This window comes from Tachysurus vachellii, chromosome 8 (assembly GCF_030014155.1).
Source record: "Tachysurus vachellii isolate PV-2020 chromosome 8, HZAU_Pvac_v1, whole genome shotgun sequence".
Classification (NCBI taxonomy): Eukaryota; Metazoa; Chordata; class Actinopteri; order Siluriformes; family Bagridae; genus Tachysurus; species Tachysurus vachellii.
This window is the reverse complement of record NC_083467.1, coordinates 5,679,523-5,706,621: the sequence shown is the minus strand read 5'-3', so window position 1 is coordinate 5,706,621 and position 27,099 is coordinate 5,679,523. Positions and strand designations below refer to the sequence as shown.

The 27,099-nt window shown below is 37.5% G+C and overlaps 2 protein-coding genes, 1 long non-coding RNA gene and 1 other non-coding gene across 9 annotated transcripts; 2 read left to right on the top strand and 2 right to left on the bottom strand.

The window, feature by feature from the left end:
- Positions 1–158: 158 nt before the first annotated feature.
- LOC132849905 (zinc-binding protein A33-like) lies at positions 159–5,411 on the bottom strand. Of its 2 annotated transcripts, XM_060875920.1 has the most exons (7): positions 5,378–5,394; positions 4,775–5,154; positions 3,259–3,354; positions 2,939–3,169; positions 2,788–2,810; positions 2,583–2,701; positions 159–1,279 (listed from the first exon to the last, which is right to left on the bottom strand). In XM_060875920.1, the coding sequence occupies exons 2-7, from the start codon at positions 5,003–5,005 to the stop codon at positions 735–737; spliced, it is 1,245 nt and encodes a 414-aa protein (XP_060731903.1). In that variant the 5' UTR covers positions 5,006–5,154; positions 5,378–5,394; the 3' UTR covers positions 159–734. The 2 variants fall into 2 exon arrangements, with proteins under 2 accessions (XP_060731903.1, XP_060731902.1); XM_060875919.1 differs by having other exon boundaries at positions 4,775–5,411.
- A 4,252-nt stretch (positions 5,412–9,663) lies between these two features.
- On the top strand, positions 9,664–9,736 carry trnaf-gaa (transfer RNA phenylalanine (anticodon GAA)). The gene has a single exon. It is a non-coding gene; the product is annotated as a tRNA-Phe (tRNA).
- Positions 9,737–18,119: 8,383 nt separating this feature from the next.
- On the top strand, positions 18,120–23,785 carry LOC132849916 (uncharacterized). Its single transcript, XR_009648942.1, has 5 exons — positions 18,120–18,383; positions 21,216–21,346; positions 22,202–22,319; positions 23,457–23,542; positions 23,658–23,785. It is a non-coding gene; the product is annotated as an uncharacterized LOC132849916 (long non-coding RNA).
- Positions 23,786–23,837: 52 nt separating this feature from the next.
- LOC132849912 (uncharacterized) lies at positions 23,838–26,287 on the bottom strand. 5 transcript variants are annotated; one of them, XR_009648941.1, is made up of 4 exons: positions 24,720–26,287; positions 24,434–24,549; positions 24,236–24,331; positions 23,838–24,147 (listed from the first exon to the last, which is right to left on the bottom strand). XR_009648941.1 is itself a non-coding variant. In XM_060875929.1 (3 exons), the coding sequence occupies exons 1-3, from the start codon at positions 26,031–26,033 to the stop codon at positions 24,883–24,885; spliced, it is 747 nt and encodes a 248-aa protein (XP_060731912.1). In that variant the 5' UTR covers positions 26,034–26,287; the 3' UTR covers positions 23,838–24,882. The 5 variants fall into 5 exon arrangements, 1 of the variants encoding a protein (XP_060731912.1); XR_009648940.1 differs by having other exon boundaries at positions 24,434–26,287; XR_009648939.1 differs by having other exon boundaries at positions 24,236–24,549.
- Between the last annotated feature and the right edge of the window lie 812 nt (positions 26,288–27,099).

The window sequence follows — 27,099 nt, the reverse complement described above, 5'->3', positions numbered from 1 at the left end:
GAACCTTTTTCATTGTAACTCTGAACAAATGTTTTAAACTCATGGTATCTTAAGTATGTAACCTAGTGAGCCAGCATTAATGTATTCAATGTTAGAGATTTAAGCACTTACGTACATCGCTCTGGATAAGGGTGTCTGCCAAATGCTGTAAATGTAAATGTAAATGAATTTTGTTGTTCTTGTTTTGTTTGCAATAAAGTTCTTTAAAAACAACTACAAATGTCAAGTATGCAACCAACAAACAAACAGATTCTTTTAGAACATATTCACACAAAACTTTTTTAGTACTCCTATCTGGGTTAAAATCAAGTACAACTTTGTTACTAATTCTAACTGAGTTAAACTTATAAAGATCTTCAGGGAAATGTCAAACTTGTTCTTTCCTTTTAAAAAGCTACTTATCAGGTAGCTCGATAATCGGCTTTAAAAAAAAGAAGAAGAAGAAGAAGAAGAAAAGAAAACCTTATGGACTTTGAGTGGTTTCTAGACTTACAGAAATACATCCTGTCATTGTTCAGTTATTTTTTCCTAATGAAAATCTCTTGTGTATTTTATGTGTGTGTGTGTGTATGTGTGAGTGTGTGTGTAACAAAGTGACAAAGTGAATCGAAATAATGCCACAGGACATTAATAAACTTTTCACGTTAAACTGTTCAGTGCTTTCAACTTTCAACAAACTTTCACAAAGAATCTGCAATATTTAATTAATAAACTGAAATAAAACAATATGAGCTCTAACTGATCTGATTCACTCTTACAGAGGACAGAAGTGGGAGGATCTTTAGTGAATATTCTTTAGCAAAAACATGCAGATATGGCAGCAATGTATCAGTAAATGTGTGTGTGAAAGTGTGTATGTGTGTGTTAGTGAGTGGGTTGGAGAATGACAGCTTTCCTCTGTCCCAGTCCAGTTTCACTCTGATCCTCTGTAGTTTCTGTTCTACTGAGAGGGGAGTGGATTTCTGTGGTGTAGAACATGCTCCATATTTACCTTCATAATACCATACATCCCAGATTCCACTTCTGGAGAATATGTTCTCCTTCCTCTGAGCAGATTCTGTCATCAAACCAACATACCACCATGTACAGTCTCCAACATCAACATCCCAGCAGTGTGTCCCTGAGTTAAAGCCCTCAGAACCCAGGATACAGAAATGTTTATCAAATCTCTCTGGATTATCAGGAAGTTTCTGTCTCTCATCACTGAGTCTCACACTGGTCAGATCATCAGATACAATGAGTTTAGGATGAACAGTGTTGGGGTCCAGAGTTACAGGTGCTGAAAACACACACGCACACACACACACACACACACACACACACACACACACAAGCTATGATAACATTACATTAACATAGAACTAGCTAACATTACAAAATTAATTAATAAACAAATAGAACTGCAATTTTTAGAGCAATAATAACTGCAATAATTTGCTTAAATTAGAAATGTAACCAATCGTTATAATAATTCAAATTCTATAATAACTCTAAAACTTCTGTAAGCTGCTACAACTCTCCATGTTTTCAGTCAGTTTCTCTGCTTACTACGGTGGCCGGGAAGTGCAAAACAAATTAACAAAACCCAAACCAAATTAACAAAACCCAAACCAAATTAACAAAACCCAAACCAAATTAACAAAACCGAAAACACATTAACAAGTCAGACACCCCGGAAGCGGTTGGTATAATTTGTGAATGGAAACTTACCATCATCGGACGAGACACCTTTCATTCACATGTATATCTTTAATGACAGTCGTCTGGTCCAATGATCGGTAAGTTTCCATTCACAAACTATACTTACCGCTTCCGGGTTGGTATAGTTTGTGATTGGACAAGACACCTGTCACTCAAAGTATACATGAAGTTCAACAGTCTGCCACAGGGAAAAGTTGGAATGGATGGATGGAATGGATTACTGTGGATTAATTCTGTTATTTTCTTATATTTAAATGGAGAACTTTACACATTACACATAAGATTCCATACCTGTATATCTTGAGTGACAAGTGTCTTGTCCAATGATCGGTAAGTTTCCATTCAAAAAACGATACACTACCGTTTCTGGATTGTCTGACTTGTCGTTGTGTTTTCGGTTTTGTTAATGTGTTTTCGGTTTTGTTAATTTGTTTTGCACTTCCCGGCCACCGTAGCTTACACTTCAAACACTGATCAGTCTGACACCTAATAGAAGCCTTTCAAAATAAGAGTTCCCTTATGTTACATGAGTACAAAATGAACATAATAATAATAATAATAATAATAATAATAATAATAATAATAATATTATTATTATAATAATAATAATAATAATAATAATAATAATAATAATAATATTATTATTATTATTGTTGTTGTTTTTTCGTATTATTATTATTATTATTATTATTATTATTATTATTATGAGTTTTGTTTTACTAAGCAAACTCAGAAGAACGGTTGGAAAAAAAACAGAAAATAATATTCAGGTTTAATATGTGCAAAAAGGAAGAAAGAAAGAAAGAAAGAAAGAAAGAAAGAAAGAAAGAAAGAAAGAAAGAAAGAAAGAAAGAAAGAAAGAAAGAAAGAAAGACTCTTACTGTATTGGACAGTGTCCTGCATCTTCTCCCAGACTCTGAACTTCAGGTTGGCCAGATGTTTTGCCACATGGATCAGTGCTCCTGAAAGCTCCTCTGGATGCTGCAGTGTGCACTGGGCTCTGCAAAAACATTCAGGAGTCAGTGTTGCTGTGGCTTTGGATTCAGAAACACAGAGAAGCAGAGAGACAGGAACCACATCACTCACCTTTTCACTGTGGCCTTGTAGTTCTGGAAAACAACAAAGCACATATCAGTGGATATGATTTACATTTTTACACCACTGAAATGTGACGTTTCTGATGATGGAAAGAAGTTTTACTTTCTCACAGTATAAATACTGACTAAATGACCCTCACTTGTAAGAACAGGATGTCTTCAGCTCTCATCTCCTCTTCTATGGCTCTGATTGTGTCTGAAAGAGATGATATGTCTCTGCTCAGTTTCTCAATCTTCTCCTTCATCATCTGATTCTTCTGCTCCTCTTCCTCTCTCAGTGCAGCGATCCTGACTGCCTCTTCATCTCGTAGAAACTGGTGAAGCTTCTCAAACTGCTCCTTAATCTGATGCTCTGTGTGTTGGGCCTGAATCTGCAGTGAAGAGGAAATTAAATGAAATATAACCGATTTTACAATGATAGAGAATAGAATTCTATCAAAACCATGTTATTGATTGTAACCTTTATATGTTCTGCAGTCTGACTCCAGTTCAGTTTACAGTCTGTAAAGATCTTCAGTTTCTCCTGTAGGGGCTTCAGTGCAGTTTTGAGCTCCTCCTGAAATAAATTAACACACTGCATGAAGACTGTTTCAGCTCTTATTGTACACATCTTTAATTCAGATCACTGTTTGTTAAGGGCATGGGCGAGGCTAATCCCCTTTTATGGGTGCTTCAGAACCCCTAAAAAGGAGCTCAGCACCCCTAAAACTTGGAGTAAGAAATGTTGTTATTCTAAAATTTTTGTTCATCTTTTACAAGGTTAAATAATGTCCAAAACATACTCCGTAGTTTGTGGTTTAAAATGTATGTGTTAAGGATGAAAATGAAGACATCCCCCTTAGCAAATGGTGTCATCCTCTTCTATTCTTCTACTTCTCCTCTGTACCTGCAGCTCAGCACGACCGTCATCCAGCGCCAAACACACGCAGAGTGAGAACCTGTTATATAGTGTTGTGAATCAACTAAGTTGCTCCAAAGCTGTGTCTCACACTTCTAGAGTTGTTCCAATTCCGAAACCATATCAGTGAGTACTGGTGTCAGTATCCTGAATCACCATGGTACACTTATAATAAGTGTTTATTTTCTGACTATTTTAGTCCAGCGGGTCGCTGTGGAGTAGCACAGGACCTGGGTGACTCATCCATAGTCATAAACGGAAAGGAGTAGCGCCGTTTACAATGTTCTTCCGCAAGACGCATGCAGTTGTGTTTATTAACTGCTAGAGCGTGAAACAAAAACAGCAGCGCGACAAATAAAGTGCATGCCTGTGTCTCTGTTGTTAAAGTTTATAGTTAATTTGATAGATGGCCATTTGTAAATAAATAATATACTGAAGATGAATTACATTTTGTTGTCCAAGTACCTGTTACTTTGTTCAATGACAATAAAGCTGAATATAATCTAACCAAGCTGATGACTGTTGATACAAAAGGAGGCACATGGAGTTAACAGTCAGGCAAACCAGTTGAGTGAAGAAGGTTTTGTGTTTGTTACAGGGGGCTGTCTGTGTGAACTCTCACAATTAAGCTGGTGTTCTGAAAAGGTCTCAAAAAACAAGAAAAAAAAATTTGGATTTTGGAGTTGAATCAATGTTAAAATGATAAAGTTATTTAAACGGAAGAATGGAGGCTGTTACAGCAGCATACTTCATGATATTTTTTGTTTTTGTGTGAAAAGAGGGTGGGTGGTGGCAGTGGGGCTCATTGGGTGCTCAGCACCCCTAAAGCTCTGACCCTAGAATCTCCCCTGGGGAATTTAACTGTAGAAAGGGAATTTAACTGTAGAATGAATTTTTTTTTTAATGCCAGATTTGTTATATTTTCTTTCAATAAACATTTTTAAGCATTCAGATGAACTTTTAAAATGCACCAAGACCAAAAAAAATTATGAGAAGCTAAATTGATCAAATGCATTTGCAATTTTTATTACACCATGCTTCTAAAGTGACACATGACCTCAGATGTACATTTATTTACCTTACATTCTGTTACTGCCTCATCAATGGGGCAGAATTTGTGGTTGGTGTGTTTTCTTGAAGTCTGACACACCACACACACCGGCTGTTGATCGTCCAGACAGAAGAGTTTGAGTTTCTCACTGTGCAGACTGCAGAGTGTTTCAAACCCTGATGAAGATCTCTGACTTCTTTCCAGTAAGAAAGTCTCACACAGGTTCTTTAAAGACAGATTTATGGGAGGTTCAATCATAGATGACTTCCTCCTACAAACAGGACATTCTCTGGATCCTTTGGTCTCCCAGAACTGCTGCAAACACACTTTACACACACTGTGACTGCAGTGCAGAACAACAGGATCCTTGAAGATGTCACAGCACACAGGACAGGAGAAATCCTCCTCTGAAAATTTAGAAGCCATTTTATTTTACTGCAGTTGTTGTTCTCTCCAGTCCGAATGCTCAGAGTTTGACTTTCTTTTTGGTAAAAGTAACAACACTCTAATTTCAGGTTTCTTTTCAGTTAAACAGACGACTTTGTAGGTCCAGTTAATAATCACTTTCTTTCACAGTGCTGAAAATGAGACTCAGATTTCTCAATAAACTGAAAACAAACCTAAACTCACCAGAGCAGAAGACTGCAGGCTGTTTTATGAAGGACTGCAGTCATCTCAGACTCCACACTTCCTTAATAGGAGGAGTTTTACAGAGACGTGTTCATACGTAGATACTGTATCTATACAGTAGATGTCGCCTTGGGCTCCTAAAAATGCATCAAAGCCGCCGCCATCTTTATACGGTGCTCTTGTACTTTAAATGCATGGACGATGCCAGACTTCTGTGCTGCGTTTGGATGTTCAAACGAAAGAAATCTAAAAACCAGACAGCAAGGGATTACATTTCACAAGTGAGAATGTGTTTTATGATACTGAATGTTAGGAAATTATATTTCTGGTTACGTTGGATTGTTTTAGTCCTTGGTTAACGACCGCAGCTAATCCATGCTAGTTACCTGTTAGTTTTTGACAGTTAGGAAAACCGACAATGTTTGTAGATTCCGAAGCTCTTAATAAGGACGTTAAAAATTGACCCATGCTTTTTTGCTTAAAGGTGAAAAGACCCAACTTTATGTATGTTCTGTAAGATTCCCTTATCTGTCAAACATATTTTATTAGATTGTCCTGGACTTAACACAAGCAGAATGCTCTTTTATCAAGTTACTTCACTTAGGGACATATTTAATGACATTATGCCTGAAAAGGTTTTGGATTTTTTTTTTTATTGTATGTTAATTAAAATAAAAAAAATGTATACTATGACTTGCTGTTTATATTTGTTTTGTTTTTATTGTATTTATATATTTGTGTTTTTGTAATTGAATTTTTGCAATGAAAATAGCTTTTGATTGCTGACATGGTATAAAATAAAAAATCTGAATCTGTTTGTAGATTCCCAAGTGATAAACAGAGACGTCAGTCATGGACAAGTTGCAGGGATACTAAACCCTTTTTTTTAATGGTTAACTCAGCTGACAGTCCTGGAAGGATGTCAGCAGTTAGGCTGGCAGTTCAGCATCGAAGCCAAACTTTGTTTTTTTTTGGTTTATGTGACTTTACTTATTTAATGTGGCAAAAGAATTGCATGAAAAGAATAAATAAAAGATTGAACAGTCTTTGGCACCTCAACTATCTAACTTTTACATTATGTTCCTCTTAAATTTGTGATTTGCTTCCACCTGCAAATAGCTGTGTATCATATTTAATAAACCAATACAATTTAAATGTTTAAATTAACATGTATAGTCACACCATTGTAACATTGTTACATGCACTAGGCTATAAGGTAGAAGAATGTAAGTAATAAACTTACCCCTACTAGCACTATGCATTATATTGTGAAAAAGTAGATTATATTAATATCAAAACCTTAAATTTTCTCTGGACCTAATGAAAAATACATGTCTGATCTTTGGAACAAACCAAAAAAAACTAGAAAATCAGATTCATGACGATTTATGGTGATTTTATTTCTTTCCCTACTTTGACGCTGATGCATTAAGAGGAGGGGATCCCCTGTACCAAGATGGCGGCTCAATTGACGCATTCGTTCCAATGTACTGCCGTATACAAGGCGACATCTAGTGTATATATTTATGAGACATGTTATGATTTGTTACAAACATCATTTACATTGGAACACATACACAACACCAACTTAAAGGTGCAATAGTCCATTTTTATTACTTATTTGTAAAATTAACCTGGAAGGTATCTGCACTCTAAAAACTGCTGGGTTGAAAACAACCCAATTTGGGTTATCTAGCTAGTTAGCTAGTTGGGTTATCATGTTTAACCCAGCATGCTAGGTTGTGATTTTAACCCAACTATTAGTTAAAAATGACGACACTGCTGGGTTGAATTTAACCCAAAATGGGTCAGAAATTTAAGTGATTAAAATAATGAATCTACAGCAATACTTAACTCAGTAATCCCACCCACAGGAAACAGAAGTACTGTATGTGGAAGCAATTTAGGTGATTTAAATAAAATGTCGTCCTTCGTTTTCTTAATACATGTTTTCTTATTTTTGGAAAGGATGTCTAGGCTAAAATAGCAAACCTAATATAAATATCTAATATATAATATGTCTAATATACAGAACTGATTTCATCATAACAGCATGTAAAACGCTTGCATTCTATGAAAATGTATCAAATATCACAGTAAATGCATCACTGACTGCAGTCAGGAAAATTTACTTCCAATTAAATATGTATGTGAAATATGAAAACATTTCATGTAACAGTGTACAAGTTAAAGAACACGGAATCCAATGAAGAAGTCAGGTCACAGTAATAATAAGTTTATTAACTATACACAGTTTAATTAATAATAAAAAAAACAAATAAAGTTACAGTATGTCTGCAAAAATGAATGCTGACAGAACTCTTACTGCTGTTGTCTCACCACAGTCTGTAGAAACTGCCACACAAGGGAACACTGCTTTCTGCCATCAACTAATTACAGAGAAAATATTAATGTCAGTCAAAAGCCATTTTATCCAAGAATTGCTCCTAAATTATCCTAATTATCCTGGGTGTGTCACGAATAAAATGGCAGTCGAACATGTTTAGTTTCAAACCTTAACGTTATTTAGCTTGAGCTGCCCTCAGACATTCCCGCTTGTTTCAACCTCACAGCAACGTTAAACAAAATGTAGAAGCAGAGCGGGAAATTGGATGTCGTAACTGTCAGGGAGCACCCTGCTACGTCTCCCGTGCGCGCCCCGCCCACAAGGAGCTCCTCGCCATCATACTAACCACACACACCTGACTCTCATCTACCCACTCATTTCACCACCTATATAAACACTCACTTCACACACACTCCCGGTCCTTTATTATATGTCTCCGTTTGATCCTGTCGATGTGTGTAGGTTTGTGTAGGACGTCTTTGTGTGTGCTTTTCCCCGCTACTAACCGTTCGTCTCGGACTCCTCGCTCTCGCCTCGGCTGCGCGTCCCTTCCGGCGCGCATCACGGACTTTCCCTCTCCTCCCGGTATCGCTTCTGGAGTTACGCCGAGCGGATTATGTGCCCCCGGTTCCAGCCCGGTGCCGCGCTTCTCCTAACGCGCTAGTGGACTTTATTTCACAGACTGCCTCTCTTCAGTTCCGGACATTGTGGGCCGCGCTCTCGGAGCGCACCACCGGATTATTCATTTTTGCAGCAGGTATTTGTGTTGGCTCCGCCTTGTTTGGTTTTAAATAAAACTTTATTTGCTGCTACTTCGGCTTCCGCCTCCGTGTCCGCATGACAGTAACAAAATACGTTACCATCAAGTAAACTCCGCCGTATCAAAACCGTATCTAACACAGAAATCATTTATAATAAAGTAGATTGAATATGTACAAAAGTAATATTTAAAAAGCATTTACCTTATTCCTTCCAAGCTCTGATGAAGATGCCGCGCGCGCTCTCCTGCTCACTGATCTGGGATCTGTCGTGAGTCGGGGCAGGGCTCCGTGAGGTAATCTCAGTTAGCCTAAATTGCGCATATAACATTAGTTTATTCACTCACACTTTTTTTTTTTTTTTTTTTTTTTTTTTTTTTACCGCTTATCCGAACTATCTCAGGCGTCATCGGGCATCAAGGCAGGATACACCCTGGACGGAGTGCCAACCCATCGCAGGGCGCACACACTCAGTCACTCACGCAATCACACACTATGGACAATTTTCCAGAGATGCCAATCAACCTACCATGCATGTCTTTGGACCGGGGGAGGAAACCGGAGTACCCGGAGGAAACCCCCGAGGCACGGGGAGAACATGCAAACTCCACACACACACAAGGCGGAGGCGGGAATTGAACCCCCAACCCTGAAGGTGTGAGGCGAACGTGCTAACCACTAAGCCACCGTGCCCCCAAAATTTTAAACAATAGAGTTTAAAATATAACTTTATGTAATATGTAAACACTTTATGTAAATACTCACCAAGATGGACATTCTTAGACATTGTTTTGTGTGCAGGATTCAAGAAATGATCTGTGTTATGTTATGGAGGAATGCACAGTGCATTATTGACCTTAATCGTCCTGCAGTAGGTGAATTGCTGGGTGCATGGGATCGATGAATGTGCAGGGTAGAAATTCATCCGAAATTGGAGTAAATCTGGTTGTTTTAATCAAGATTATCCTAATCTTGATAGATTCCTACAAGATTTTTTTTCAACTACCTTTAAGTTCCCTATTATAGGCTCCCTATATATTCCCTATTATAGCAATTTTGTAAACCTACCTCAAACAAGAGGCTTGTTCTTGGGAATCTTTGGAAAAAGAGTTACCGGACCCAAACAAACTCACACTCATATTCACGTCCCGTTGCTAATGCTCACAGCATTGCACTCTGTTGCCGAAATAGCTCAGTTGGGAGAGTGTTAGACTGAAGATCTAAAGGTCCCTGGTTCGATCCCGGGTTTCGGCAATTGGTTTGCTTCTAGAGAGGTGGCGTATGTTTGTATCATTGGCTAGGGAGTGCCGATAAACTTTGCAAAGCCCTTCCGCCTTTGGATCTTGGTGTTCCTGACAAGACCATTTTTGAGGCCTGTTTGGTAAAGGAATTGTGCCAAAAAGCTACATTTAAAGACCCCGTGATTTTCAAATCTATCCATGGGTCTAGGTGTTTTACAAGGGTGTACTAACTTAGGACCTGCTTAAGCGCATTTGCTTTAGGAAGTGTGCATGGTACAGTCTTTGTACACAGGCCCCTCCTGAGCTTGGGTTTACATGCAGGTACTGTGGCACAGTGGTTTTTCCAACAGATATAGTGGTTACACCTCACAAAAGGGAGAAGCACTTCAAAGTTTTCTTCCAGAAAGCCACACTGGACTGTTCAATTCAATTCAATTCAAGTTTATTTGTATAGCGCTTTTTACAATGGACATTGTCACAAAGCAGCTTTACAGAACATAAACATAAAACAAAAGATAAACATAAGGAGAAGTATAAATTAATATAATAAAAATTCAAGATATATACAGTTCACAGTGTGTATGTATGTATGTATGTGTGTATGTGTATTTGTCCCCAATGAGCAAGTCTGAGGGCTCAGGCAACAGTGGCATGGAAAAACTCCCTTAGATTGGTAAAGGAAGAAACCTTGAGAGGAACCAGACTCAAGGGGAACCCATCCTCATATGGGTGACACTAGATGGTGTGGTTACAAATATACAAGTAACTTTGAGACAGCTGTTGTGAGACTGTAACTAAAGAGACAGCTGTTGTGTTCCGTTTGAAACCAAAAAATATACTGTATATGGTTTAATGGTTTAAATGCATTATTACCCTAAAACTTCATAACATAATATTTTGATGTAAATAAGGCAGGGACTTATGCCCAGGAAATGGAAATGCCCAGCTTAAACATAGCCATGACACGCCTGCCCAGGATTTGACTCAACTCTACCGGCATAGGATTTTCTGACGATCTAATTCTTTGGGATTTGATGATCTCACCGAGGATGGAGGCTTACATAGCTGCCTTAGTCTTAGGTTTCTGCACTACTGTAGAAAGCTGACACAAAAATAAACAGAGAAACACTCACAGCCATCAGTCTAAGGTCATGTTGATGCTCTATCCTTGTTTGTTTTGTTTATATGAAACACTCATATTTGGTCTGGTTTGCTGATGACGGCACGGCAGAGAGCCTCCTTGCCTGTGTTTCATTCCGGTTCCCCGTTTTAAGTTACAGTAAGCTGTTAAAAGATAAGACAAAGGCATATAGTGATGGCCGCTTTCGAAACACTGCTTAATGAAGCTTTAAGGTTTTCATACATACACTCAGAGTACACACCTGGGGTCTCAATTCTAAAACTGTGCGTAGGATCCCTACTAAAAGTTTACGTGCGCCCAAAAGCCAAAAATGTGCATACGTGAACCAGCCCCATATCCCGCCCTGTACATGCCCATTTTTACACGCCCATTACACGCTCCACAACTGCGCGGGCACGAGAGTGGACCTTGTTATAATGAGTTTCCTCTGCGCTCTGTGGGTTTAAAAATGGGGTGAGGAGTCAGCGTCTCAGGGGGTAGCCACTGTCGCCTGTAGGTTATAATTATATTAAAAGCAACATTGTTATAATTATATTAAAAACAAAATTGTTACAGTTTCTACTTTTTAATATTGTTAAACTCACCAAGAAGCCAGCCATCACGTACTGCGCCTGCATTTAGTCTGTTCCCTACACTGCTATGTGTCAAGATAAAGGAATCATGTGTTGTACCAGGCCAGCGTGCCACAATGTTTGTGAGGGTCATGTTGGAGTCACATATGATTTGCACATTAATAGAATGAACATGCTTTCTATTAACATAAGCAAATTCATTTTCAGATGCGAACTTATAGCAACATGACTGCAGTCAACTGTGCCGATTACATTTGGGAAACCAGACATTGTTGCAAATTGCATTTTAATTTCGGCCTGTTCTCGCACAGTGTAGGGGAACCTGATGTATCAACTACCCATATTAAAGGCAGGGTCTCCAATTTTTGAAAGCCAATGTTGACATTTGAAATCATCAAAACAAACACGCCCCTAACCCAAATGGGTCCCACCCCTGTATTGATAGCTCCACCCTGCGTAACCCAGGCAACTAATGGAAAGAAATGTGTCTTTATCATAGCTGAAGGAAAGAACAATACGATTGCAGATAAACAAACAAGCAAAAATGACACACAAGCATAATCATGCAAAGGACGGCATATATTAGTTCTGTGAAACAAAGCAAAACTAAATCGGCTTATTAGCCAGTCATCATCATGGTCCGGAGGATTTATATGTTTCTAGCAATTAGACTGATCGTTATCACCTTGACAAAATCACAGAATTAATTAGTGGGCGAAAATTTAAGACAAAAATGTTATAGTGAACACATGCTTCTTCATGACGGTTTTGTAATGAACACCGTAATAGTTAGGGCCGATGATGAGTAGCGATTGTGCTTCATTACTGTATTTGCAGACCTTGACATTTTATGATATATGTACGTTAAGTAAAATATATCGTTTTCACACTGTGTTCTGCAGTTCTCTAATAAAAGGGTATTTCATGCTATTCTGTATCATATAGTCGCGCCGTCTCCTCCTGCGCTCCCGTTGTGGATAATGTGACTGTAAGGCAGCACTGATTATTATTATTATTTTTTTTTTTTAATACATTTTGAATTACATTTGGATTTTACTAGGTACTACGTAGGTTTCCAGCCCCGTTTTGTGCGTACGCACGCTTTATAAATGAGGCCCCTGAAGATTTGGCTTCCTAGTATATGAATTCAAAGTTAACATCACACTCAAATGACATTGCACAACACAATTTACATAATTAATATTTGTAAAATAATAACAATGTTTATTTACAGCCCAGCTATATGCTTAATGCTTACCCATGTGTTTCTGTCATCTCAGCAGCAAGTATGTTAATCATCTGTCTTCTGGTGGCATCTGTCAGGGCTTTGGTTTTTCCATACTCTTGCATAATGCGTTCACCACCATGCTTTGATGTTAAGATTTTTTCAATCAACTATAGGTGGAATAAAATGTGCTTTCCGTTATTGTAAAACCATATGTAATAATGGGGAAAATTCTTGTCTAAAGAACACTTCCCATGGTGAAAACATTCAGACTGGACTTACCGCTTTTGCCTCGTAGTTTATGTGGCATGGCCTTGAAGGCTAGCTTCCTTTGGCAGCGGCTTCCTCTTCAACAGGGTCACGCATCGTGAAATTCAGGATGACGATGTCATCAGATGAACCCAAGCATGATGATGATTGTGAGGCACCTGTTCATTATGAAATTGGTACAAAAAACATATTACAAAAAAATTACCAGTATTTTAAGACGATAAATGTTCTCATTCTGGCCTTTAAACTAAACAAACTAATTTGTGAATTGTCTAAATGAATACCAAGTCCTCCATTGCCCAGCTTGATTCTCAGAGTTCCAGGTGACTCCTTCACTATTTCTTCAAAAACCTCTGTGTCAACTTCTGTGTCTGACTGGTCATACACCTTAATGTCTGGCTGCCTGCTTTCTGCTATGTTGAATTTTAGACATGCTGTTTAAAAAAAATAAATAAAAAACATGCATTCCCTTCTCACAAGAATCAAAGTTCATATTTAAGTTTGCCTCATGTATTCCCTAAATCATGAAAGACAAGTATCTGCAGCCAATTTTATGTAACTAAAAATATAAAGCACAACATAAATTATTATTGACCTAACTAGATATCATAACATAATAGGTTAAAGCTGTATTACTTTGTCATTGCATGATGTATAGGCTATAGCTTTAACCTAATGTACCCACCTTCTATCAAGAAAGCACTGAATGTCAGCTCAGACAGCTTGATGCATTTCTGCTCTTCCCCGAATTGAACACACAACAGCATTTTGCATGTTAAAGCAGGCAAAATATATATTTAAAATCATAATTTAGGGCTGGTTCAACTAAGATTTAGCTATCCATTTCTCTCATGCACAATGCATTACTTAGATGTTACACTGCATTTACAAAGGGTGGCTGAAGAAGACAAAGTTGTGCTGGTTGAATATAACGTTAGGCTATTTTCTGCAGAAAATTAGGCTAGTTAAAGTTAAGAGGCACGGTGTCCCATTAGCTACCAAATAACTGCGGCTCATTAGCTATTTTAGTTCGAACAATAACCCGATAAAATTGTTTAGCCATGTTAAACAAATACGTCATGCAATCAGTAATCTAAGTTATAGTTTTATAAGACCAATATTAAGTTAGAGAAGTTAGCCCTGATTTTCATGATTTTCGCCTATATGACATACCCACCTAAAAAGTGGTACAGCTCCCACATACTTTGACACTCAGGGGTGTGCCTGGTCTCATTGGAAAAAAGACAATATCTAGTTTCAGATACAAGTGTCAGGGTGATTCTAGGCCTTACTGGCACAAAGTTACAGAGGCTAGAATGGAGGATTTCATTTCTGCCCAAATAATTTTACTGTAGAATTATTAAAAAACACTACTGTAAACACATGCAAGGAGCTAATGAACAACTAAAGGTCATAGCCACATGTCCTAGCTTTCACAAAAAAATAATTTAAGTCAAAAGGCCCAAAAATGGATTTTATATGAATTGTTTTCTACAGATATGTCTGTGCATTTTTGTTTTTTGCCCATTTTTTGCCCCCAAATAAACCTTGTTTACAAGAGTAAACAAGAGTTTGAAAGGCCTATAACCTTTTAACCCCTTTAACTGAACCACTAGGCAGTAGAATCTGCTCAAAAAACACAGGCCTTCTCTGTGTGTGCGCTAAGATTGCGCAATACAGCCTGTGAATTGCGTCATCCCCACCTTCCAGATGGCTCCTGTCGCACCTCGTTGGAATCGTCTCCTTATTGGCTAAAGAGATATCAGGGTCCCGGATCATGAAATTGCTACTGGCTGGAACAACTGCCAAACAAACGGAGGGTGTTCCGAATAGAATGAAGAGAATGAGAAGTGAGCCTCCAATGAGAAGTGAGAGCCGAAAGAATGGACGGAAGTGAACTACTGCTTACGGTTTTCGGTCAGAAAAGTAATTATTGTGAGGCGAGCAAAGCGATTTGGATTAAAAGGCTTACATATTCCAATTCCTTGGACTCTTGGGGATTTATTACAAATGTTTGTTTTGGAAAATATTACCCCAGTGAAGAAAGGGAAGCGTTTAAATGTAAGTAAACAACTGGACTAGCGCCGCCTAGTTCAGGTGACAATCAACTTGATTACAATTGTATGACTGCTATAAATCATTATGCTTTGTGTGTGGGCTTAATAAAATCCTGAGAGTAAGTTTTCAAACAATATAAAATATAACCGTGTATTTAGAGGATTTAATGCTTAAAAGTTACAATGAAGTTGATGCAGCCTCATCCCGTAGCGGTGGTGTCCCGCCGGCGGGACAGTGTGCTCTACTATCAGAAGCATGCTAACATTACCAGTATATATAAAAAAAACCTAGATTAACGTTGCCTGGGAAGCTAAAATAAACGTTAGCTAAGAATATCTATTAACTGTATTAAATCTTTTGTTATGGTGACCGAGTTAACGTTATTTTACGCATAAATCATTCTGCCCAACTTCATTCGTGAAAATATTTCAACACAAAGAAACACAGTCACCAATACGGATTACTATAACTTGTAATATGACCTCAACTAATATCAGCACATTTTTAAAATGATGTAAAGTTAAAAAATACCTTTGTGGTGTGGACAATACAGGGTGTTACTTAGCCAGTAATATCAGTGGCCTTGTGTTGCTCCTTCTGAATCTTCCTCCACCGAAATGCGAGCACGTTTCACAGCACAGCAGAGTGGTGGGGATTCATCACTGCTGTAGAGTTAAAACTGACACTGCGTTTCTGCAGATTTTTACACTCACTTTTAACTCCCTGACAGAGCAACTTTACTCCCCAAAATGTTGAAAATACTCTATCTGGGTTAAAATAAATTTACTCTGAAATATTAACACCCCATTTTTTACTGTGAACCCCCCCCTCAAGGCCAGGCTCCCGACGCACCAACCCAGAACCACCCGCGAAGGTCCAAAGAGGCGATGGTCCAGGTTAATATCAAGAAGGAGCATGGAAGGGATAAATCTCTCATGAGCCACATATCAAATTTAGTTTTTATTTTCTAAATAATAGGTTGGAAGTTTTTAGAAGATTGTACTCTGATTAGTTTGCTTCCCAAATATGACTTCATCCCTAATTGGAACCTTTATATTCTGTTAAATATTTAATAGGAAAAAGAGTACATTTTTTAACATTGAGAAATAGTCCTGAAACTCTGGATAAAGCACCTAGACACTTTAATTTTTTCACCTCCATTTCATTAAAAAAAAAAATAGCTGTATCATCTGCAATATGAACAAAGGGGTGCTTATATATGTGCAGTGCCATCACTTGCATTACTAGAAGTAGAGCAACAGGATCTTCCTGTTTTATGCATCCTGGTTAATAAACTGAAAATCATCTACAATTGTGTCAAAGCTCAACTTTATTCTTTCTTTTATTCAGTCCTGTGGCTCACATCAGTATGGAAGCAAAGGTCTTCTTCAGCAAGAAGTCGCCCTGGGCGGATGCCCGAGTCCTCATACCTAAATCTGCCACTGACACCGGCTGTTGACCGCCACTGTTGATCTTCGGTTTCTCACTGTGCAGACTGCTTCAACATTTTATTAGGGATCAGAATAAATCATTCATTCATTCATTCACCTTCTACCGCTTATCCGAACTACCTCGGGTCACGGGGAGCCTGTGCCTATCTCAGGCGTCATTGGGCATCAAGGCAGGATACACCCTGGATGGAGTGCCAACCCATCACAGGGCACACACACTCAGAATAAATCATTAAATAATGACTAAAGCCCCCCTAAAAAGGGCCTAGTGACGCCCCTGGTCTCCTCCTTCACGAGGTTTAGATACTTGTCACAAATCTAAAACCGTAAAACCACAAACTGCAGGTGGAGGGAAACTGAGAGCTTGAATTCTCCTCCACTGCACAGTTTAACACATAACACACACAGCCAGCTAAACATTTCACCCAACATCAACAACATAGCACTAACAAGTACAAATACAAAGTATAATACTTTATATTAAAGTAATATTCTTTATTGTGTAAAGACACAAGCTTTTAAAGTCTTAAGTTATTACAAATGATTTAAAATACATCAATAAGTGTAAATAATCTATTTCAGATATCATGTTCTACATTTAGAGACTTTAATGATTTTAATTTCCTCCTGTGGTTTATTTATTTACTTTTTGTGGTAGTTATTTTACATTAATATCACTTTATTTTGATTTACTAACTCTTCATTTTAAACAAGTTATTATTTTGTGTATTTTTGTGTGTGTAACAAAGTGAGTCAAAATTGTCACACCGGGAGAGGAAGACAGACCCAAATACAGCATAGCTTCAAATAAATATGCTTAATAACTAAAATACACAGAACAGGAACAATGACGACGACAGGACAAAGGATGAGGTACACTGACGATTATTCCACCCTGCCATTGGCAACGCAGCACGGTTAAATAGACATGACAATGAACACACAGGGAACAGGTGTGTAAAGACGGGGAGGAGTAAACAAGGGTGGGGCAGACACGTGATACAGAACATAAACAGAAGCACATGGCCAAATGTCCGGGCTGAACCGTAACAGTAATAACGCTGTAGCATGCAACCCGAACAAGGATGAGACTTTTACTGATGATTTTATGATGTTTAATCCTTTATGAACCTTAATCCATTCACCATATCACCAACATAAGAGCTCAGATGTAAACAAAACATGTAACTGATCAGCTAACATTGTTCACAATCTGCTGTCTTACAGCATCTTAAACTAAAAAAAAAGGGGTGTAGCTTAAGTCCGGATGTCAACCATTGCAATACAAAATTTTCAAAATAAAAGACAATCGCTTTTCCTGTAACAAAATATACTTATGGTTATTTACAAATGCCACAAACTTTTCACAATGAACTGTTCAGTGCTTTCAACTTTAAACAAACTTTCACAAAGAATCTGAATCTTTTAATCTGCAATATTTCATTAATAACCTGTAATAAAACAATATGAGCTCTAACTGATCTGATTCACTCTTACAGAGCACTGAAGTGGGAGGATCTTTAGAGGAGATTCTTTAGATCCAACACTTAGATATGGCAGTAATTTGTCAGTAAATGTGTGTGTGAAAGTGTGTATGTGTGTGTTAGTAAGAGGGTTGTAGAATGACAGCTTTCCTTTGTCCCAGTCCAGTTTCACTCTGATCCTCTGTAGTTTCTGTTCTACTGAGAGGAGAGTGAATGTCTGTGGTGTACAAAATGCTCTATATTTACCATCATAATGAACCACATACAAGATTCCACTTCTGGAGATTATCTCCCCCTTCCTCTGAGCAGATTCTGTCATCACACCCACATACCACCATGTACATCCGGTAATTTGGATTTGGATGGAGTAATTGGCTGCGCCGGTGGCGCTACTACGAGCTGATATGAATGATGTGCAGTAGAACAAGGAAGAAGTGCTGTGGGTGAGATGCATATGATGTAAGTAGAAACGTTCAAAAATTCATCTCATGGTGAATGTTAGACACAGTTGCTCACGGTAAACGAGATGAAACGTGTTTTGATAAGGTGGAGCTCAACTAAAACTACATGATTCACTCCTGTCTCTATATTACTTCTCTGTGTGCAAGTCATCACTTTTTGTTTACTGACTGTTTTGTGCAAGCTAGTTTTGTAGTACACTTAATTTATGGCTTTACTAAATATGTTAATTCCAGTAATTTCTATGTACAAATTTTTATCCTTCATTTAGTATTTTTGTTCTTTTCATTTTATTCTTAATTGTTAAAAAGAAATGAGCTTATGCATGTAACTCATTTACATAAAAAAAGCCTAATTAATCAAGCTGAACTAACATAAAATATAATATTGATGTGTAATAATTGAATGAAATTACCTAAATTGTTTCTGCACAGTTAACATATATATATATATATATATATATATATATATATATATATATATATATATATATATATATATATATACACACCATACAGACAATTGTGCAAAACATTGTTTATTTTGGACAGAAAACTTTAATAAAATATGCAATTATTAATCGTTTAATATATTATATTTGTTCTGTTTATTCTATTCTTAATTTTTAATAAAAGTCTATAAATTTCCTGGAGAAAATATTCTATTTTTTAATTAATGTTTTATTTCTGTTTGCTGTTTTGTTAAGTACTAAGTTATGTGAATGTCACGGTTACAGTGTAAAAAAAAATGATGCCTTGGATTCACTTAAACTACTGTATATAGGCGCAATTTTTCATCACCCTTTTTATGTAAATTCAACTTGAATAATTCAAATCTATATTATGCATGTATACACAAGCATGGGATTGGTATATGAGTGTAATTTCCATGATATAATATGTTGTGCTACAGTAAAAGCAGTCTGTCTGTGTCATATTTGAAATACTTACACAGCCAAAGAGACGGCATAGAATTCCAAAATGCTCTTGAAGTCATTTCAGAAAGTTATTTAGAAGAACTGAATGATAAAACCTCTGCAGAAACACAGTAATGTTATCACTAGAAGAAATCTCTCTACAGTGTAAACTAGTCATGCACTCATGGTATGAAACATATATGCTATGAATTTATTGCAGTAACTGATAAAACTGTTAAAAAGCAGAGAAAAAAATATTGCATGCTGTGGCTTCAAACCAGGTAGTGCTATTGACAGATTTAGTAAAATGTATTTACCTAAAATGTAAAATAAAATAATATTTTCTTGCATCAATTACTCTGGTTCCCCCTAGCGGCTAAATTGTATACCACACGCGGAGTAATACACAATACCATCACACCTCCTCCTTTAAGTCAAATACATCAGGCTATATTTCTGATTGATTTATGAACATAATGACATTCGTGTTACCTTTCTTCTAGTAACCTTACAACACAATACTTGATCTGTATGTAACTCTAAAGCTCACTTATCAAAACTTGTTTCTGTTTGCATTAAACATAGCATTACTCTGTTATTTTAGAACCATGCCACAATTTCTTACTGCTTCACATCAAATGTTAATTATTCTTCTGTATTATAGCCAAGTTACATAACACATTTAACATGATAAAAACACTAAGATTACTGATACAATGACAGTATGTTATCATTTAGTGATGGTAGATTTCATTACAACAGTCTCTGCTGGTAAATCAGAGTCTATACGAGGCTGAGCTTTTAATGTTGAATGTCTGGACTTGCCACTGTCTTTAAAGTCATTTCCAAAACTCATTCATTGCAGCAACTGAAAATTGGTTGAAACAACTTTGATTTCTAATTTTCTATCCCTCCTTTTCATTAAAAACACCTTTTATAACCTCAGAGTTGTGATCTCTTCCAGCACTGTAGGAGGGCATTTTTGTTAGATTCATCATCCAGCTTTAACAAGACTGAATCCTGGTACAGTCTCCAAGTCTTCTGTTGATTATTATTGATTGATTGAGTATTAATGGCTTGTGATCAGTAATCAGTTTGAAAGTGTCAGTGGCTACTAGATACTTTTGAAACTTTCATACAACCATAAACTGAAAATCCTTCTCTATTTGGGCGTACCTCGTTTCTGAATCCATCAGCTGTCTAGAACAGGATCGGACCCTTTTCACAGTCTGCCCTGACACCTATCCACTATGTGTCACAGGAAACCTAACTTTGCTTTCCCGAATAGAAATTTCTTTTTATTCCATTTCAGGGGCAAATGTTTCAATCCTTTTCAGCACTCTTTTCAAGTGATTGTTATGTTCGGTTCTGTCTTTCCTTCACATCATCATTTACACTGTCACTCCTTCCATGTTCCCAAAAAGTTGGTAATTTTTCTTTATAACATCTTTGCTGTGCTGATTCCAAATGGGAGTCTTTTAAAACAATATCTCCTCACTGCAGTGATGAATGTTAATAAACTGATATCATCAAATTATGGAATCTGCCAAAATCACGATGCTGCACCTAATGATGTAAAGATGCTCACTCCTGCTAATTTAGCTAAAATTTCTTGTGTTGTGGGAATCATGCATCTTTCTCTTTTTAAGTTATGATTCAGTTTGTTTACAACATTCTTACAGCCCTATTAGGCTTCATGACTGGTACCATGAGTGCATACCAATGTGTAGGCTGTGTGTCTCCTTCCACAACACATTGTTACTCAGCTGGGTGCTCGGCTAAAGCTTTTCAAACGTCTCAATATTGATAATGTTAACATTAGCTGAACATTTTCTGATGTCTTTGTGTCCCTCTTTTACCACACCAGCCACAACCAGTCCTCTTTTCTGTCCTTACCACCATTTTTCTCATCCAAGGCCTATTTGCCACCTTTGATGACTCTCTGGAGACTACCTCCTGAATGCCCCCTGCCGACTGACCCTCCTGCTGGTTAATCTACTGCACAACATCTTCAGCCTGCTGTGTCATCTGTACTGCCATTTCCAAGGTACTGTAAGTGCTGACATAAGCTGCATTCTCCTACATAGCTCCTTAACTCTGATTCCTTCTACAAGTCTGTCTCTTATGTGCTCATTTCGGCTTGCAACAAATTCACAGTTCACAGCTCACTAAATTTGTAGAGAGTTCTGATATAGCATTCCACAGTTTTCCCGGTATCTGCACTGTCTGGTGGAAGCATGAAGCCGGTTCATGTACATAGTACCTATCTAATTTGTAATCTGCAGCACATAAAGGTGAATCTAATTATACATTTACAATGAAATTGTAATTCCTCAGACATAAAGGTGAATGATTTACCCATAGAAAACTTTCCCATGGATTAAATGTGAGCATCAGTTTTCTCTTGTGATCCCACTTCTGACACCATGACTTGTAGACAATTACACATTTACTGAGAACAACAGAACAACAGGTTATCCAGCATGTCTCTTCACTTTAAACATTCTTAGTCCTTTATGTGTCACTCCACCATGCAGTGTTCTCTGGATCCCCCTAGTTACAAAAAAGAAATAAATAGAAAGTTACAAAAATATGGTATTTAATAATAAAACATATACTTTTTTAAATTATTTACCAAGGCATGTAAGTGGTATTTTATGACACCTTGACAATTGGACATATGACACTTTAATCACCCTCTAAACATTTTATCTCATTTAATAGGACAAAAAATAAAATATACAAAATTAATTATGATATTATATGGAATTTTGTGATATTTTTGTCAGATTGAACATTTATAGTTTTATAAATAAAAATATATAGCTCATTAATATGACCATTAGTAAAGTTGGTTTATTTATTTATTTACTTTCACTTATGATTAATGATCTGTGTTTAGGCTATTTGTGAATGACTTTAGGGATACGTGATCCTTTCACTGGTTTATCCAACTGTTTTGGACACAAGCCATAGTACATGGCAGATGCTGACTAAAGGTACTGCTAACTACCTTGAGGGTAAGTACCTCCTGATCTTCTCTGAAAACATACTGATGATGAGAGTAACCAACAGAGGGCTTCCCCATCACTGTTGCCTTGTCATTTTTTACTTCAGTGTGATAAATCTACGGCGTGTCACATGACGCCTATGTGTCATATACTACAGCTATCTTACTGACTTGCCCCTCATTATTACTTTATGTCCTGCTATTGACAAATCATCAGCAGGTTATACTCCTGTCTGTTATTCTTGGTGTGTTTCTCATGCTGCAGTGAATACAATCATAAAAGATAATTGTGTGAATTTCTATAGTTAACTGTAAGGAATAGCATAGTTTGTCACATACACAATGTATGTATTCTATTCAGTAAATCATAGATCAACTATCTTGTAAACGTATTTTAGCCATTTTTATGCACGGTTCAATTGTTTAAATTGCATTTATGGCACATTAACAATAAAAGTTGTAGTTATTTGTTTATACCAGTAAATCAATATCCATAGTCCTCACTGGTTTAAAATAATCTCTACTAACTGTAGTAAATCTGTGGACTCTTCTGGGTGTCATAACATCTAATTAATATTTAAAAACAGTTTTGAGTTTTTGCAACAATACACATTTCCGAATGTGTTCACTCTAACTTCATAAATCTAAATTTTATAATAAAACTTAACATATTACTTAAACATGTGACATGAAGCATGAAAAAATGCTCTAAACAGGTAGAATATGGGTTTTGAATGCATTGAATTTTTAGGTGTATTTTTGTAATCATTTTAATTAATATAAGGATATTGTAATGTATGTAACAAAATGATGTAACAAAATGAGCTTATAACTGATTCTTTTAGGTTTCCCAGGATGATTCAATGATTTAATGCAGTGTAATAACTGAAAATTTAGGAGTTCAAGCAAAGATCAACTGCATCACCAAAGAATTTCCAACTGTTCTTGCATTTAAATGGAGTATGTTTGTGCCTTTAAAGCTGCAGGTGCCCATCTTTCTAAATCACACCACAATGTTGACATATTCAGTCAAGACCTTTCAACATTTCATTGTGAATGGGGTGAATTCTGAGAGATTTGTAGTGAGAAGCATTTTTTTATTCAGTTTCAAAATTATCTGTCTCTTCTGCTCCTCTTCCTCTCTCAGTTCTGCGATCCTGACTGCCTCTTCATCTTGTAGAAACTGGTGAAGATATAGATAAATTCCTCCGATCAATCTCATCCCGAACACAGGTTCCGCCTACACACACAACCCTGCACATGAACAACGGTTCAAACAAATGAAAACTAAAGGCCACTTACAGCTTCTCAAACTGTTCCTTAATCTGACGCTCTGTGTGTTGGCCAGATGTTTTGCCACATGGATCAGTGCTCCTGAAAGCTCCTCTGGATGCTGCAATGTGCACTGGGCTCTGCAAAAACATTCAGGAGTCAGTGTTGCTGTGGCTTTGGATTCAGAAACACAGAGAAGCAGAGAGACAGGAACCACATCACTCACCTTTTCACTGTGGCTTTGTAGTTCTGGAAAACAACAAAGCACATATCAGTGGATATGATTTACATTTTTACACCACTGAAATGTGACGTTTCTGATGATGGAAAGAAATTTTACTTTCTCACAGTAAAAATACTGACTAAATGACTCTCTATGGCTCTGATTGTGTCTGAAAGAGATGATATGTCTCTGCTCAGATTCTCAATCTTCTCCTTCATCATCTGACTCTTCTGCTCCTCTTCCTCTCTCAGTGCAGCGATCCTGACTGCCTCTTCATCTCGTAGAAACTGGTGAAATTTCTCAAACTGTTCCTTAATCTGTTGCTCGGTGTGTTGGCCTGAATCTGCAGTGAAGAGGAAATTAAATGAAATTGACTGATTTTACAATGATGGAGAATAGAATTCTATCAAATCCATGTTATTGATTCTAACCTTTATATGTTCTGCAGTCTGACTCCAGTTCAGTTTACAGTCTGTAAAGATCTTCAGTTTCTCCTGTAGGGGCATCAATGCAGTTTTGAGCTCATCCTGAAATAAATTAACACACTGCATGGAGACTCTGTGTTTCAGCTCTTATTGTACACATTGTTAACTCAGATCACTATTTATTAAGGGGATTAAACATCTGACTCTTCTGCTCCTCTTCCTCTCTCAGTGCAGATCCTGACTGCCTCTTCATCTCATAGAAACTGGTGAAGTTTCTCAAACTGCTCCTTAATCTGATGCTCTGTGTGTTGGGCCTGAACCTGCAGTGAAGAGGAAATTAAATGAAATATAACTGATTTTACAATGATGGAGAATATAATTCTTATGTTTAATTACTGAGTATAAAATAATTAACCATAATTTTGTAACAAATTTATCCAGTGATTAAAGATTAAATAAGGCATAAATAACCATGCAGCATTATTCCCACCATGACAATGCTGTTAAAATTTGATCATTTAGTGAAGAAGAAGAAGAAGAAGAAGAAGAAGATCTCTAGATGCCTCAGGATTCTCAGAGTCCTCAGAGTCGGCCTCATCTCATTGGAGGTCCAAAATCTTCATCCCACGGAAGACGATCGGAGCTGGTACAATTTAGGGATGCCTCGGGATGGGTAGAAAGAGAGACGCTGTGGAGAGGGATTAACATATCGGCTGTTCATAAAAATGTGCAAGTCTGATGTAAGAGTGCACCCAGTATTATGGGATGTATTATGTGTACACCTGACTAAAGAGATGAGTTTTTAATCTACATTTAAACTGGGAAAGTGTGTCTAAGCCCCAAACACTATCAGGAGAGAGCAAAGGATTGTAACGTGCTAGAAGACTAGTTAGATACATGGGAGTGTGGAAGAGCCTTGTTCCTCATCAGTGAGTCTCACACTGGTCAGATCATCAGATACAATGAGTTCAACATGAACAGTGTTGGAGTCCAGAGTTACAGGTGCTGAAAACACACACAAACAAAAATGAGAAATAAAAGCTATGAAAGAAAACCCATTGTCACTTATGTCGCTGTGCATGAAAATGAAATGACACATGCAAAGATTACATCAGGGTAATTAACAAAAGCAGAAAAGAGGGAAAATATTAAAAAAATTATTAAAGTACACATACACTTTACTCAAAAAATGAGTCTTACTCTTATGGTTCAAAAACTGCCAGAATGTACCCCTACTATCCCAGTAGGGAATAGTCCCAGCCATTCCTGACAGTACCCCCCTCAATGTGAGGCTCCCGACGCACCAACACAGAACTACCCTCGAAGGTCCAAAGAGGCGATGGTCCCGGCTAAAATCAGGGAGGAGCAAGAAATGCGGCAAGGCAGGTGGGTGGAGTGAGGAATGCGGCGTAGCCAGAGGGGGCGCAAGGCATTCTACAGTGTAGCCAGAGGGGGCCGAGCAATGTCCACAGCCGACCAGAAAGGCCCGAGCGACGTCCACAGCCGTGCAGAAAGGACGAGTGATGTCTACAGCCATGCAGAAAGGGCCGAGCAACATCCACAGCCATGCAGAAAGGGCCAAGCGACGTCCACAGCCGAGCAGAAAGGGCAGAGAGACAGAAAAAAAAAACAGAAAAAGGCAAAAGGTACAGGCCTGCAACATTCCCCGTGGACAATACGTGAGGTGGCATCCTCCATGGAAAAGCACAGAGAGTGAAGTAGCGTCCCCCACAGGAACAGGTGCAGGGTGATATTGCAGGGCACTGAGGAAAATAAAAAAAAGAACAGAGCAGGATGGTGACATCCTCTGTGGGCAAAAAGTGAGGTGGTGTCCTCCTTGGAAAAACAAAGTGAAGCCCCACAGGAACAGGTGCTGAGCGAAGTCCACTAGTTTTCATCTAAAGTTTATTTCCTGAGATTTGCTTTTCTTTCAAATACAATGTTTTGGTTTCTTTGACAACTGTAACAGGAGATGCTGTCTGAAGAAGGGCTCGAACCCGGATCTCTGTGGTAATCTCGATCACCCGTGTGTGTGTGTTTATCTGTTCTTATTTGCTTTTCTTTTATCCTCCCTCCCTGAAGTTTTTTTTTTTATTATTTAATTGTTTTGAATTGTGTTGTTCTTGTTTTGTTTGCAATAAAGTTCTTTAAAAACAACAACAAAAAAACAACCAGCAAACAAACAGATTCTTCTAGAACATATTCACACAAAACTTTATTAGTATCCCTATCTGTGTTCAAATCAAGTACAACTTTATTACTAATTCTAACTGAGTTAAACTTATAAAGATCTTTAGGAACATGTCAAGTTTGTTCTTTGCTCCTAAAAAGCTACTTAACAGGTAGCTCGATAATTGGCCTTTTTTTAAGAAGAAGAAGAAGAAGAAGAAGAAGAAAGTGCTGTTTGCTCTCAGTTACATGTACAATGACTTTTTAATTTGTAGTTTAGCTTTCTTTGTTCACTTATTTATTCCTAATGTAAATCTCTACCACAAATGTATAAGTAGGTATTTATTTGCAGTTAATTGATTCTTAGGTAATAAATGAAAAGGTTCAGCAGACACAAGAGCAAGACATCTGTTTAGTACAGACATAACTTAAGCATCTCTCGATCCAATTCACACACTGTACTCACTGAAAAAGTGTAAAAGACGTCAGCTGGGATTGTCACATCTCACTTTAAAAGAAAGCTGCACACTGAAACACATTAATGTTGGGATTGAAATATTTGTGATGTGTTTAATGAATCTGGTGCTGATTTGTTGGAATAACCTGAACTCAGAATCAGTTACAAAATAAATCTTGGTCTTTGTTAATCATCACATGTTAATTATTTCACACTTGTGTTTAACTCTCACTTTTAGTCAGCT